The 16,959-nt window shown below is 41.0% G+C and overlaps 1 protein-coding gene across 8 annotated transcripts in view; it reads right to left on the reverse strand.

Moving 5' to 3' along the window:
• ABLIM2 (actin binding LIM protein family member 2) overlaps positions 1 to 16,959 on the reverse strand; it is a 131,262-nt gene that overhangs the window by 72,905 nt on the left and 41,398 nt on the right. For all 8 annotated transcript variants that reach the window (XM_066548672.1, XM_066548670.1, XM_066548666.1 and 5 more), the window contains exon 3: positions 9,506 to 9,689. In XM_066548672.1, the coding sequence (XP_066404769.1) occupies positions 9,506 to 9,689 (184 nt within the window). The remainder of the gene's footprint in view (positions 1 to 9,505; positions 9,690 to 16,959) is intronic.

Raw genomic sequence — 16,959 nt, forward strand, 5'->3', positions numbered from 1 at the left:
ACTTTTATACATTAAAAATCAGCGCTTGTCCTCACAACTTTTATCCCATCAAAGTCTTTCTCTTAATCTATGTGCTCATATATAAAGCAAATGTTATTGAACTCTCAAAGGGAAAAAACCTATCCCAGTTATAAAACCCACAGCGTCTACATTATTTGTTTTCCCTACCTAACAATAGCTCTCCTTACACTTAATTAAACCATTCCTTTTTATCAATGTTCTTAAAACAAAAGCTCTCTGCTGTGCACTTCCTTGTCTGGGCACAGAAACCACTGAGGCTTTCCCTCTAAGGGAGCCAGATGGAGAAATCACTTCATATGCAGCAAAGGATGGTGAGGATTTAGAAACACATTTCACTCCACCCAAAGCTCATGTCCAACTAAATCCCTATCCAAGTATCAAAATATGGCTTAATGGGGCACAAACATAACACACACCTTCTGCTTCATGGTGAAGTCCATCTGACCACACTATTTCATTAACATTTCATTAAAACTCATGGCATTCTCCCACAAATGCTATCAAATTCATATCAATTGTGAGGTTGTCTCCACTACAAAAGCTACACAGATACTTTGCGCTAAATTTAAACATTATTTTGCTCCCTAAACTGCCTAAGAGACACTTATTTTATTCTGCACTTGAATTAAATTTAAAATAATTTTTTATTACTTAGAAAAAAAAAACAGAAGCAATGCTGTCCTTTGTTTCTATATAATGTTACTAAAATATATTTGAAACCAGCTAAGTGCCATGCATTTTGGACCGCTGGTGATAATTTAAAGAATGAGGAGACATGGAGTGTAAATATTATTCTCTTTTTTGATATCTGATAACAAATTCTGCATTTCACCTTTTTTTTTCCTCTTTCTCAAGTCTTTATGGTCAAAAAACTTCCTACCTTGTCACTCAGAGTACAATAAGTAAAAATACTCTATGAAAATAGCCTTTAATATTGCCTTACTCTCTGACCCAACAAAATGATCCGTGCATGACTCTGGTACAACAAGGTCCAACACCATGTTAGTATAGATTCAGGAATATGTGCCATGCCTAGTTGTATCCATGCCTAAATTTCCATCTGTTTCAAAGAGGATTTTGGACTATTAATTTTACTCAATAACCTAACCAGAAGACAACACTGTTTCTAGTGTGACAGCCAGGATGTGGGGGAGCTGCACTCCAGTGAGCAAACCTGTCCTGTCTTGCAGCAGTAGCAAGCTTCTGTGTTAAACATTCAAAAAAACTCCCAACACCATCTTTTTAGGTCATAACTGTTGTCTGCAACAGATTTTGATACTTTTAAAGTCAGAGATACTCCTGATATGCAGAAAAATGAAAGAGCTTTATGAACTCACAGAAGAGTTGAGGTTGGAAAGGAGCTCTGAAGGTCATCTGGACCAACAGAAAATTTATTCAAATAAACATACATAAATTTGAATAAAAATTAGTAAATGTGATACACTTCTATATAAATAATAAAAATTCATGACTAATTACCAAAAACTGTCTCAAAAATGGAGCGATACAATTCAAGTGCTGTCCTAGTTTTCTACTGCAAATGTGAAATAAACCATTTATTCATGTTTTCATTAAAAAAAAAAATTACAAAATCAAGCCTAGAGCTTAAGACTACTAACTGACCTGGAAAGACACAAGCCAAGGGATTTCAACCATTCCAGAAGTGAGACAAGAACTTGTATCCAATCTCCTGCATGTTTTCAGGAAGAGATCTCATCTCGACTTACAGATACACACAGATTTATTATAAGCACTGGCAATCTGCCCCAAATTAACCCCCCACAAAAGCAGCACCCTGCTGCACTGATACCAGCACACGACCACCTCTCAACTCCAATGCACAGCTGCATGCCCTGGGCAGGACAGCTCCTTCAACTGTGTTTTGCCATGGGAACCAAGGCTGGGCTCAGCTCATGACCCAGCTGGGCTCTGCTGAGATGTCTCAGTTAAACACCATTAATAATCCCAGGGGGTGATGTGCTGGAGCTGTGAGCAATTCACTGCTCTGAAGGATGTCTGTAGCTACTGAACAATCTTGTATGCAATATATAAGGAGCAGTAGGGAGAGGTGAGGTATATGTGAACATTACATCTTCCTAATAAAGATCCAGCTGAACTTCCAACTGAGCACAGAAGCCCCCCTCAAACAGAGGCAGCAAGCAGCAGCTAATGTAGAAGCAGGGAGTGCCCACTTTGAATTGGCTCATCTCATCATTGTCTGAGCAATCAGACAATCTAAAAGGAAGTAAGTTAAAAGTAGAGGAGAAGAAGAGGAATATTCACCTCCTATGGCACAAAGACAAAAGCAGGCAGATGACAGCTCCAAACATGCCAAAGCTCACAGGCACCACAGCAAGTCACAGAGCCTCCTTAGATGGGAGGCCACATAGGGGTTTCCTAGCCCATAAAAATACTGAACTTGGTTTATTTTCTAATGATTCAGTAGCTAATCACCTTTCCATTCCAATGGGAGAGAGCAACAATTTTGATTCTTTATTGTTCTCCAAACATGCAAGACATCTTGTCTTGTTCACTGGGAATTCACACCCCACGCATTTGTCAGTTTTCCTGTACCAGCTGACCTCTCCCTTTCACAAGCAGCCCTGCTCAAGCATTTCAGTGCCAGTATGAGTGAAGGCACAACAGAAGGTGGTAACAGCCAATTAACAAGGTTTCAGTTTCTGAGCTCTGTAAGTTGTGAGCAGGACTATATATAGAATTTTAGGCTAAGAACAGCATATCTGCCTTCAAATACAATGATATCTCACCACCAGTCACCCACTGAACACTGCTAGGTATTGCAAAAACCAGGACAGGGTTTTAATTAGCTACTTATCCTTTAATAAATATTCAGTGAGATTTTTCACAGTTGGATAATCTATTTTTAAAATGAGAATTAAGAGCATTTTTAAAGCAGCTCTCTCAAATGACTTGCAGAATTTTAAGACATCTATGATTCATTTCCCAACAAATTTTGTTTTATCCACCTGCCTACAATATTTGCAAACCCAGAAAAAAATCTGGAGGGGACCAACAAAACCATATTGTAAAACCTTGAATCACCATCAGCCTAATCCAGTCTGTGTGTTGAAACCAAAAGGTCTTGTGCTGATACCAAAGGTCTTGTCTTTCTCAGCACCACATCTCAACCTATGCAGCTGTGGGCAAGTCATTCAAGCTTTCTGAGAGGGACAAAATAAAATGTTTGGGTTTGGTTTTTTTTTCAGAGCAGATAGATGCCCATCTATTCTTTAAATTGCTGATCTGACTCTAGGGTTGAACAGTCAACTAAATTTGATATATGAAAATTAAGACAAGCCAGTGGTCAGGCTGTTGAGAGAGCAAAGCTATTCATGTCAGTAGGTGGCTGCAGTTTCACCAGGTCAGGTGTAATGTCAGACAGCATCCTAAGGACCAGCAGGATCAAATTCTGCTCTAACTTGTACCTGGTACAATCACATCCCTCAAGGTGCTCCATAGGGATGAATCCCTGCGGATTAAAATGATGATACAAAGTGGACATTGAGTGCTATCTACCATCTACACAAATTTCAGTGAGGGAAAATGCTAAATCCTACGAGAGGTGAGGAACAACTCTATGCACCAGTGCACCACAGGGGTAATCAGCTGGAAAGCATAAGAAGATGTGGGGTCCCAGTGGACACCATGCTGGACATGAGTTACCAGTGTGCCCCCACAGCAACTGAACAGCCACATCCTGGGAGGCATTAGTGCAGCCAGCAGGGACAGGGATGTGACCTTCCCTCTGTTCATCATTTAGGAGACTGGGGGGTGATACAGGGATGTGATCTTCCCTCTGTTCATCATTTAGGAGACTGGGGGGTGATACAGGGATGTGACCTTCCCTCTGTTCATCATTTAGGAGACTGGGGGGTGATACAGGGATGTGATCTTCCCTCTGTTCATCATTTAGGAGACTGGGGGGTGACACAGGGATGTGATCTTCCCTCTGTTCATCATTTAGGAGACTGCAGCAGGCACCATCTTGGGCTCCTCAGGACAAGATTTACTGGATGGAGATGAGGGAAGGTGGCAGGTCCAGAGTGCAGCACAGGACACATGGGCAGGCAGGGGCTGCAGAAGATGTACTTGCTCAGGAGAGATTGTGTTGCTGTCTAAAACTACCTGATAACATCTACACAAAACTGGAACCATGCTCTTCTCAGAGGTAAAGAGTGGAAGGACAAGAGGCAGCAGACATAAGCTGGAACATGGGAAATGTCAACTCAATATATGGAAGAAAAATTACCATGAGCTTGTTGAATGCTGGAACACATTGTTCAGAGAGTCTGTTGGAGATATGTTAAAAAAATGCATTCAGCTGTCTACTCAAACTGGACTTGCTTTGAGCCAGGGGCTGGACCACAGGACCACCAAAAATCCCTTCCATCCTACATTATTCTAGGGCTATAGGGATGCTCCATATAGAACCAAAGAATCCTAGAATCACTCAGGTTGTAAAAGACCTCCAAGATCATCAAGTCCAATCTTTGACCAAACTCCACCATGCTCATATCATCACATAGTGCCATGTCTACTGATTTCATGAACACTGGCATAGATAGTGATCCCATCACCTCCCTGAGCACCCTGTTCCAATGCTTAACCCCCTTGTCAGCAAAGAACCTTTTCCTGATATCCAATCTGAACTTTCCTTGGCACAACATCAGCTGTTTGGAATAGCATTTCCCCTTGTCCTACCGCTGATTGCCTGGGAGCAGAAACTGACCCCCAGCTCACTACAACCTCCTTTCAGGCAGTTGTAGAGAGCAGTAAATACCCCCTGAGCCTCCTTTTCTCCACATAAACAACTCCAGTACCCTCAAGCTGCTCCTCACAGGACTTGCACTCCAGACTCTTCCTCTAAAGAGCAGGAGACCTAAACCTGAAGAGCAGCACACCACCCCCCCTTTGTTCAGGAAGAACCACATGTTGGTGAATACATTTGGTTTAGAATCAAAATGCCAAGAACACTCAGGCAGATTTCAGAATCTTGGGCTCAACACCCTACCTAGCAATGTTTAGTGGCTGACTGGTAGTGAGATGAAGACCACTTCATGAGATGCCTTAAGAAGCACCAAGTACTGCTTAAGTGGAAACCAAACCCTTTCCAAATTCAGCAGCATTAAAATTTGAGCAAATAAAAAGGTTTAGCACATTCAAAAAGTCTGTCATGACTTCTATGTTTAAGAAGAAACTGAATTTGAACTTTTAATTTTCAGCATTATCCTAATTTCTTAAGACATACATACACAAAAGATGTCAGTTCTTTCTAGAAGGAGCAGTGTTATATATAGTAGGACTACACAATCTTCTGCTGAAAAAAAGAAAATAATTTAAGCTTTCTGATTCTTTATATTCAACTGCCTGGCCAAAGTGAATTGCCTTCTTGAAGACAGTAAAAATACAAATAGGTTGAAAGAGGTTTTAAAGCTGGATTTGGCAGGCAACCCCTTGAAGAATATGTATCTGCCTCTTTCCTGTCCACATACTGCTCACCTCTACATGGCACACATTCAGCTTCTGTCACGATGCTGTTTTAAAAGAAAACTTCCTGAGCTCAGAAAGACTTAAATATAAAAATCTGCAAAGCAGACACAAACCTTCTTCCTTATTAATCCACAATGCATGTGCTAATCTATCCTCCACCTAGGGGTCAAGTTGCTCTCTCTTTATCATTTACATGTCACAACTTTTTTCCAACTTTTAAGTACAAGAATACTGAAACTAAAGGGACAGCCATTACATACACTCCTCCAACTGGGTACATATACAACCCCCAACCCAACTTTACTAATTTCAGTAACACCCATAAAATCAAATCCCTAGGTTTTTAGTATTCAGTGAACACACAGCCCACAAGTAACAGAAACTGTACTCTAGGTACCACATTAGACAGAGCATATATCATATATATGATTACTAAATCTACAGGACTTGTTAACACACTAAGACATCTCCTGAAAATTCCATTTTCAAAGAATTACCACAGGTATGACAACCCATTTCTTTCTGAAAGACTCAATGTCCGGCCCTTTCCCATCCTAGATAAGAGCCACTGTCCTGACTATGACAGCCATGTAAGAAGTATGTGCACAATTTTAATAAAATTAAGCTTCTATTGCTACAGCCACCTTCAATTTTCTCCCTCTTTCTGTTTCACTTTTACAAACACACTAAGCTTTTGAAGGAAATGTCTTTGGCAGTCCTCTGGAGGACACAGCCCCTTCCAATTAATGAAGCTATAAGAAGATTGCTCAGCCACTTCCTGGGAATTCAGAGTAAGTATTTAATCTGCAACCCTTTTCAATCTATGTTGTTATTCTTCCACTCATTCCTAGTTTTAGGCATTATCATCACAAAATACCACTGCAGAAAAAAGGCTTCACTAGACTATGAACAGCACTGGAAGAAGAAGGGATTAAGTTTTTAATCTTTACTCCAGCAGAGCAAACACGCAACTGAAACCTGATTTTTTTTTTTTAAGAGCCACTTGGTTAACACAAGATAGAGAGAAACAATCAAAGAGGATGGCACAATATATTGTACTTCTACCAGTTTTTCTCTGAATACAAATTCTTTTTTTATTTTTTTTTTTTTAACTTTAGCTTATGGAAGCCCTGGGCAGCAGCATCTGACACCCAAGAGATGCCCAGGGATGAGCTGGATTATTTCTGACACTCCAGCTTTTTCACAGAGCAGGGCAGCAGGTTACAAATGCAGTGACACTGAGCCATGTGGCATCCTACAGTAGTAATATCAGGAGACAACTGAGCTTGGAGTGCTGACTTTTTCCTACTGCTCCTGCTAGCTAGGTTTTCCCACTGCTGCTACCATACACTTCCCACATGTTTCTATTCAAACCTTATCTTCTCTGAAAATAAGGGGAAAAAAAGGACTTGCTACTGGCACTGGTTTACTATGCAATGTAGAAACAGTTCAGAAGTGTTACTTCAGCAGCTACAGAAATAGGGGTTGCAGAAGTGCTCATTTAAAAGAATTTTAATGATCCTGCAGCGTTCTGGAGAAATGTGTCATGAGTGCAAAATGCCTTCTGCTGCCAGTGTTTTCATGCTGAAGACAGTAAGAGCCTGGCTTGGTTTCCATGAGAGTGGGAACAGCCCCAATGGCAGGCAGTCAGCACCTCTCAAATTCACACCATTCTGGAGGTTAGATTTCTAACACAGCACCCACATTAAAGTCTGGCTGTAAAAGGTAATGCCAAACGCAGTTGGCATCATCCACCAGCTACTACTGACAGCGTGCCTTGGTGCAGTATTTAAGGTTTCTGCCCATCTGTAAAAAATGAGGGCACAAATGGCTCTCCTGACTCTTCCCACCAAGGGAAATATCAAGGTAGAGAGCTTCAAACCATTTCCCTCCTCTTTTATCATTACTGTTTCTTAAAAAACAAACAAGTTCTTTCTTTTGGCTTAAACAACATGTCTTTACAGCCTAACAACCTTATTTTTGCTGAGGATATCACTCAATAAAATAAATGCTGATGATGTTTAGATAGGACACCCTTCCCCATAAAAAACACAGGTTATGTCTGGCTTGCAATGACAGGGGTAATTGAAGCTGATTTAAAGCATATAAACACATGACAGGATTCTTCTGCTGCTCTGCACCACAAATCAGTGTTACAACCCCCCTGGGAGACACTAATTGAATCCTGCTAGTCAGCAGGGCATTAGCTGGCTCTGATGAAGACAATATGAATTTGTGTGTCCTTCCAAGAAAAGCAACAAAAGCAGATCTGGGTCTCTCTACTGAACGACTAAAAACAGCAAAATAGCATTTAATACAACTATTTAGTTATACAGAAGGCTAGGGAACATCTCTGATTTTATTTTTTGTATGATATTATTGTATCAGCAACTTCATTTTTAAAAGCTTTACCACATTCTTCATCACACATTGTATTTGCAGCATGAATAATTTCACAGTGCTGCAATTTAACTCACCTGAATTGTTAGGCACTTAAATATTTTAGTCACAAGGAAAATTATTCCAAATTTCCAGGGAGACAAAATAAACTGTATCACCAAGCTCTAAACTATGATTGACTAAATAAAGCAGGAGTTGGTATTTCCAGTGGCCTGAAACCCAAGTCAGGCAGTTTCTAAGTACAGTAATAGACACTTAAATACATTTCTGCTAAGCTCTAGTGGTGTGACTGAGGATGCAAGCATTTTTAGCCAGAAAAATAGAATCAACCAGTTTTTTGGTTTCTCTTAAATGAAGGAGTACCTCACTTTACAGAAGATGCAAGTGCTGAGAATAAAGGTACCAAAAATTAGTTCTGCTCATCTCTAGAAGAGCTGTAATATTTCAGGCCAATAGCATGTACAGCCAGCAGTTAATTAATGAGATACACTTGAAGTCATTTTCCTTTACTATTAAAAGAAAAAATAAAATCTGAAAAGAATTTTAGGATTTTTCTTATCTTTACTCTCCATATTTGTGTTAAGTATCCAAAAGGAAAAATTGCCTATTAAAGAGATCAGAACTTAGAACTTAGACAGAATTTAATATAATAAAGGCTTGTCCATCTCAGAGTCTCCCCTCTATCACAGGTATTATTATTATTTGTGCAATTGCTTTATTTAACTGAGATTCTGTCAGGAGCTGCTCTGGGATTTGATGCCCTGCTCCTGCACCAGCACAGGAGGATTCCTGAGCCCCATGTCAGGGCAGGCTGGGCTGGCAGACAGCCACAGTGGCATGGCCATGCTGGTTTGGGACTGCACAGTCACCTGCACGAGGCACCAGCACACAGAGCACCTGAGCTGTGCTGCACCAGCCCTCCCGGGGCTCTGAAACCCTGCCAGAGTGGGGGCTGCTGTTCTTGCACTCCTCAATGCTCAGGTTTAGCCAGAGAAACTGTGGCAGCATTTCCATTTACTCCAAACTGCTAAAACTGTGTGTTTTCTGAAGGCTAAGGGCACTTCAAGCTTCTTCATGAAGTCCTCAATAGATGTGTTTGTGCTATTTCTGCACAAGAGGATTAAGATGCAGGTCAAAATTACATCAGTCCCTGGTATTGCTGAGTTTGGGACCCATGTGGGAAATGATCCCACTAATCTACACTTGGCTTGGGTAGTAGCCTGCTGAGGATTCAGCCACTGGCACTGGAATTCTTTGTAACTTCAGGCCAAAAAATGACAAAGCAGCAGATACCAGAGATATTAAGCAACACTTGGTGCAAAACATCTTACAATGAAGACAGTGGAAGTTTCTAAAGTACTTTGAAAACATCACAGATAAGACAACATAAAAAAGAAAAACACATTTGGAAAAAAGGGAGGCACTCAAAATTACAGACTTTTTTTTTTCTTTTTAATTCTGCAATTTTTTAAGGAGTGAGTAACAGAAAACTTTGTCTCTAGGCTATAGGTTAGAACACCTGGCATTCAGGGCATTCTGGCATCAGAAACACAACTTCATGTAGAACACCTACCTGCAGACAGCACACACAAAACAGTCTGGGTGATAGGTTTTGCCCAGTGCTGAGACCACTTCTCCCTCAATGAATTCATCACAACTGAAGCAGCGTGTGCCATAGAGTCTCTGGTAGTCCAAAGTACAGATGTAGTCTCCCTGTCTCACAAAAAATCCTCCTTGAGCCAGGTCACATCCACAAGCTGCAGAAAGAGAAAGGGCAGACTCAGAAGGCAAGAAACAAATGTTCTAAAATTAGGTTGATTTTTCACCTGTGATCTGAATGGTTCATAATGGAGCACTTCAGTGTATGGGCTTATGATCACAGAGCAGATGTGCATCTGAAAGACACTACTCTTACAGTAAATTACATCTGTCATGTATTTTGGGCACTAATAGCCTGGACTTATTTAATGTAAAACCTCAGTGCAACATCTGTGAGCACAAAGTTAAAGTCTGTAGAAGTTGAGTTCAGGGTCACCATATACAACATCTAACATATTTAACAGGTTAAAAGAAATGCATAAAGGATATAAATCTTTAAAATCTAAAGCACCAGTGTTACAAAGAAACATCTCTGACAGATTACAGGTGTTTGATATTCCTCCTGGACATAAAAGGGTTAACTAGTGCTGTCTCTAAACATGGGGGCTGATGCTCATGGCAACTGCTGCAAGTTTTCACAAGTTAAATCAGTTTAAAGCAGCTCTCATGTTTACCTGATGAACATCACTCACCACATATGAACTGGAGGCATCTCCAGGTTCATCTGCTCCTGGCAAAAGTAAGGTCTTAGTCCTAAATGTCAATTTCTATTTTTTAAATTAAACCTGTAGGAAAGGGTTAAAGTTGATTAACCAATGGCTTGTGAGACTGTTCAGGAGTTTTCTTCATTGCACCAGGGATGGAGCTAGGCTGGAATTTTGAGAACATGTAAGATGGGAAAGGAGAGATACAATGGTCTGGTGAAGTCATACAGAAAGAGCAGACATGTAGAACATAACCATCATCCACAATGGCCAGGATCTTTGAAAACAGACCTGACTTGATTTAACAGAGAACTGGACTTCAAAGTGGTGATTCTGCTGCTGTGATGAGTACTCCTTTAGTACAAGTCACAGCACCACACTTGTTACTACACACTTCTGCTCCTGGGGATGCTCATGTGGGAATGTGTTCCCATCAGCAAATGGTGTTTACAGTCAAACCATGCTGAACTACAGCAGTGCCACTACTCACATACAGCCCACAGAAAAGGAGTGGGAATGTTGCTTATTAAATTTGGGTTGCATGTACTAAACATTGCAGAGTTGCTCAGTGCCTTGGTCCCAAAATAGGAGAAGTATCCATGCTTGTAAAATTCCAGATTGAGATTTACACTTGGGTACCTGAGAGCCCACAGGCACTTTGGTTTCTAAATGTAAAGCCTGGCAACTCACACCCAAAACTGTTTGCAGTGTCAGAATCAGTCATCTTGCACCTAAACTATAAGAAAAATAGTCCAACAGAGGTGCCCAAGGCACAAAACAACACATACAGCACAGAAACCCCAAGAAAGCAGAGGGTCCAGATCATTAATTCATGGGATGTATAACATCCAATCACCCTCCCTTTTTTATAGTCTTTGTTAAATGTAGCACAGGAGGCCTGGGCTCAAGGCTCTCCTTGAACCTTCTGAGGGCTCATCCCTGTGTGGGATTTCGGTGCTCATCATTCTCCCTGGAGATGGCCCTGACTGCTAGGAGTCAGAAAACAACAATCATGCTAGAACTGTATTAGTGCATGGTCAATAACTGAAGAACTGCAGGCTCCAATCTTTCTAATCTATAATTCAAAACAATTCCAATAATTCCAATTATTATTATTGCATGTGTCATGGACTACACAGATTAGATGATTTATATTTGTATACATTGTTCATGTTCTCTATCTCACAGGCTTCACACATTTGCTTTAGCATTTCTCTTTCTCACCTGTGCTCTCATTTTTACAAAGGACAGGCTTTTTGAACAGACTTGCCAAAAATCTGGCACAACTTGCTGGATATCATGAGTTTCTTTCAGCCTATGTATTTCAGCTACCTACTGATGTCACAGAAGAAGAGCTCAACTATGGATTCAGGATGATGCTGAGCAGCATGCTGAGCTGATACTGATGCCCCAGAGCAGCTCCAAATTGCATCATACAGTGTTTGAACTTGTAAAATGGATCATAAGAGAAAAAAGTTAAAAGGACACAACTGCATTTCTGAAAAGAGGAAGGAGGGGCTATATCCCTAAATATGTTTCTTTATGCTGGTAGTGGCACACCTGACTGCAGTGCACCTGGACAAAGGCACCAAGAGCCACTTGGAACTACAGAACAGGCACTGGTTAACACATTCTGCTGTGCACCATCACAGAGGGACTTGCAGCTGGGCTTCCATCACCAGAGGAAGATGACTCGATAGCGTAGCCACAAATTATTTGCCACTGCTCTGTTGTGCACTTTTGTCCCTGTTCACCTGCTAAAATGAGAGAGAAGCACAACCAAATCTGTATTTATAGTCTGAATGGAAGCCAGGCAGGCTCTCACTGCAGCTAAGAGAGGGCTGGTGCAAGGCTTGGGGCACATGGGGTCAGCAACAGTTGTGCCACTGGCATTTGGTGGCACTCTGTCTCACCCTGAGGGTATTGGCCTCTCTCTGTCCTGTCACTAAAGCAGTCTGCACCAATGCACTTAATCCTGGCTTCTCAGGAAACCCTGCAGTGAAACTGCTCTCCTAAAGAGACAGAAAAACAAGTTATTGGGACTTTAAATAAAAGTGAGCTCAGCATCCTCTCACCAGGCCCCTTCCTGCACCACCATCACTTCAGCCTCCCCCTATCCAAAGAGTGGCTGAATGAGCATCACCACCGGCTCTGCTCCACTGGCCATACCTTGAGTCACAAACCCTTGCCTGCTCCTTCACTCTCTGAACCATCTGATCCAGTTTAACTTGACACTCAGCTGACCAGAGAAAAGCATAAGGATTCCAGTTAAATACTGGCTTGGATATTAAAAATAGTCATGCTTTAAAGCTGAGAAGAGCAGCTCTAAAAAGAGACCCATTGGCCTTCCCTCAGGTGAGATGCTGTGCCCCTAGCTGGCTACTTGTGTGGACACAGACACTGCCCATCTGAGATGATGCTGCAGAGACAAGAAACTGGGAAGAGAAAGCTGGAAGAAGTCTAGGGAGAATATCTGAAGGCAGCTACCAGATCTTACTCTCCTAGGACAGGAAATTAGCATTATGTCACATCCACTCCCACCTAGCATTTGTCTTCCAAAAGGAGTATCTGGAGGAAGGGTTATTTTTAACCTAGAAACAGTTTTCAACAGCTTCTGAGTTCATCTTGGTGAGAAGAGAAAAGCACTGAAAACAGTAATTATATTAATGAAGAGACTAACACAGAGTAACTCATCTTCTTGTCTCAGTATTACCTTGCATACAAGGCAAAGAAAACTGTCTTTTCCTCAGCAGTTATAAGCTTTAGGAGGAATTCTAAAGTAGTCAAGAAGTGTTTGTGTCTTATTCTTATGACATTTAGAAGCAAGCCAGTACCCAGATGTGCTATGGGACTTGAGAGGGACAATATCCACACCATTTTTAGGGAGGGTATCTCAGCTTCTCTTACAGCTGGATAATTCCACTTTTCAAGACCATGTGCAGCTGCCAGACACCAAAATACTTCACATATAGATGTGAGGGGTTCCTCTACTGGTTTAGAAACTGACTACTTTTTTCCCTAGCACGGGGTCTGCAACAGCATCTGAAGCATTGGAATTTATGCAGTGTGTAATGGTTTTAAACTAAAATAAGCGCGATTTAAACAGGATGTATGGAAGAATTTTTTTTAAGTGATGCTGGTGAGACACTGGAACAGGTTGCCCAGAGAGATGGTAGATGGTCCATCTCTGGAAACATTGAAAGTCAGATTGGACAGAGCCCTGAGCAAACTGATCTGGTTGAAGACATTGCTGCTCATTCCAGGGGAGTTCGGACCAGATGACCTTTAAATGTCCCTTCCATTACACTATGATATTATAAAAATAAATAGCAGTAAATCAATTAATCAATGCATTTTAAGCACATTGCTATTCCCCTACTGTATGCCATCAGTACTCCATTTGCAGTGTACAAGTATAAAATTCATCTGTTTTCTGTGCTGGCAAATGAGCCTGCTGAAATTAGAATAATTTTTTGGCTGCATGGTGGGCCTAAAAACCAGCTGTGTCCTGAGGTGCTTGGGGGATGCTGTACTCTGTGCTGCTGCACATTGCAGCAAGCTGCAGCAGGCACTGCAGGTCTGGTCAGCCCAGCAGTGCTGCTCTGCTGCCAGCGTGCCAGACAATCAAATGGTTTGCTTACATGCAACTGCACATATCAAGTCTATATTTTTCCCTCCCATCTTCTGCCTGATGTAAGTTAAATAAAATTTTTCTCCCTCAGCACTGTGGTTTTATGTCCACTTTGGTATTTTCCTCCATCCATGCGATGGATGCCGCTGGCTGACCATGATCCCAAGAATGACACATAGTACACTGCTGATGCTATTCTCTTTTGGCAGCTAAATTGTATGTATTCATACACCACCAATGAAGTCTGGGATCCCATTCTCCAAAAGCCCATGATCACATGAGGAATATTTCTCCTGGCCCCTATGCCTGTGAGAAGGAATCAGAACCACCTGGCAAACTTCCCCACTACAGCTTTGACAGAAGTTCAAACTGAACTGCAATTAATCTGCAGCAGCCTAAGCTCATTTCCAGCAGATGGCTGTGACTCTGATACTCCTTCTTGCAGGGTCTGGTGTGGTAAGTCCAGATAAGCTTTTCACAAAACTTTTGGCCAAGTCTTTCCCAGCTCCAAGTTTGCTGGCCATACAAATACTGGCATGGGAATATAATTTCTTAGACAGAAGGAACCTTGCAATGGGGTATATAAACCATACAATTCAATCACTCTTCTGTGCACAAATGATCATATCAACTGTCTTTCCAAACACATCTGTGAAATCAAGAACACTCAAGCCTGTCAGTCATTGGCAGGGTATTAGCAATAATATCCAAAATACCATCTATAATCTCAAGGACTTGAATGGTACCTCATCCTGTTACTATCCAGGGCAAACAAAAGCAGCATGCAGCCCCAGAAAAGTCCTGGACAGACCTGCTGGTCTCTTCTGCAGCTTCCAACCAGGAAATGCAGGAAAGACAGGTCTGATGGAAGAAAACCAGCAACTTTTAGGAGCAGAAAAGATACAGAGAACTGTGGGGATATATCTTACACTCCACCATGCAGATGCAGCACTGATGAAGCTATAGAGGATAGAGAGTACAGGACCTACACAAGCTCCCTGGCTACACTGGCCATCATGCTCACAAATTTATTTGTGGAGTAAACACTTCAGTGCAGGAAAACCCTTTGAGATTCAGAATACTCTTATGAGATTGACAAAACATTAGAGTGTACCAATTAAAATGAAGGAGAGTTTTGGAAGTTTCCTGGGCACTATATACCTTGAATCCTATAATAAATGGGAACTACACATTGAGTAATTTTTCATTAGAAAGTATATTTCCATTTTCCTTCTGGAGAGCATAGTTTCCCAATAGCTTAGAGACAGTGCTGCTGCCCTGTAAAAGCTCTCCCATAGTCTTAGAGGTGAACAAGGTCCTCACAGCATTAGGTATGTGGCTGTTTCAAGCTACCAAAATAATCCCCAGGAAAATTGGAAAAAATGTCTCGTTTATACTGATTTCTTATTTTAAGAACTCAATCTGGTTATTTAAAATTTACAAGTATGCTAAAGAAATTTGAGAAACAGAGTAATGTGCTTAAACCCATTTTAAACCTAATAAGTGTCTATCATAAAATACTGCTGTCATTAGCCAGACTATTTAAAACAGGTTTTTAAAAACAATAAAATACAGTAAAAGCCACAACCCAAAAGAAACCCCAACATGCAAAGCAACAACACCAAATATTTTCAGATTTTTTTTAACAGTGCTTTGGGTGCCAGTTCCAGGCTTGCAAATGAAGTCCCTGCTCTATTCACAGATATGGCAGATGGCCTCGTGTTAATGAGTTGCAGCAAGTGGGAGGTGGAATAATACCACTGTGGCAGTGATGAATTTTAGGCAACAAGTCTCTCTGGGTCTCAATACAGGCATCACATCACCTTAGTGCACTGAAATGCCCAGTAGCTACTCCACAGTGCTGCTGTACCCCTGCTGTGTCCTTAAGGGAAAGAGCATCACAGTCTGCAAGTCCCCTGCAGAAAGGCATCTTTGCACTCAGGTTTTTGGTTTTTTTTTTGCACAGGAAAACCTTACCCCAAAAGAGAACTTGAGTAATTAAAAAGACTTATGGGCTTTTTAAAATAATAATTCTGTGACATTATCTAATGTGGGTTGAAACCATGTATAATGTTCAAAATTTCTTTATATGAATAGAATCTTTACTGCCTACAAAGCTCACACAGATTTGAAAATCCTATCCTCTAATGAGCACTTACCTTTCTACTATAACTATAATGGACTAGAAGGATGCAAATAAGGAGTAAATAAATTGGAAAACAGAAGCAACAGAGGTTTGGCCTCCTTTGGTGGGTAGTTAGCTACCTTCTACTGAATGCTATTAAGATATTCCTTTACCAATACTTGTAACCATGATTCCTCCCATTTCACCACGCTTTACTAATATTATGTATTTATTAAATTCGTGAAAGATACTCTTAAAAAAAGATTTATCAGACTCTGGTTGAAATATATCTGTCATGTTGCTAGAGTGCTGGTGTGATGGGTGTATGGCAAGGATGTGAGGGACTGCAGAAAGGTCTTAATGAATGCAAAGAAAGGTTGCAACAAGAACATGATTATAAAAAAAGGAAAATTACCCATTACTTCGTGATAGTGCAAGTTAATTAACTGACCAAAATTTGCTTGAGCTGTAATTATTTTTAGAAAAACAGATTAAAAATTTTAAAGTTCAGGTTTCAAAACTACAACATAGAACCATTTGCTGATACATTAAATTACTTTTGCACCAGCAAAAGTGATCATTATTATCATCATCATAATTTCAGTGAAATAAAAGATTACAAGCTAACATGACACTGGTAAGGCAGCCCTAAACCCACCACACTCTGCAACCTTGGTGAGCATTACACTGTGAACAGTTTTTCCTGTGATACTGAGTTAATATGATCAGGGATTGCAAACTCCTGAAGGACTCAGGAAGTGCTGGCCACATTGCTGAGAGTACCTGATGAATAAGAGTCCCTACACTAATCCCCAGGGCCCATGACAGCAGAAATACCAGAAATTGCTACTCCCTGGCAAAATCTGGGACTGGGCAATCTCACAAATGAGCTTCCCGTAAGTGACTCCCATTTTGAAATGTGAAACCCTGTAGCTATGTTCGAATGCAATTCCCTCAGATTACTCAGT

The sequence above is a fragment of the Molothrus aeneus genome, chromosome 4 (assembly GCF_037042795.1).
Source record: "Molothrus aeneus isolate 106 chromosome 4, BPBGC_Maene_1.0, whole genome shotgun sequence".
NCBI lineage: Eukaryota > Metazoa > Chordata > Aves > Passeriformes > Icteridae > Molothrus > Molothrus aeneus.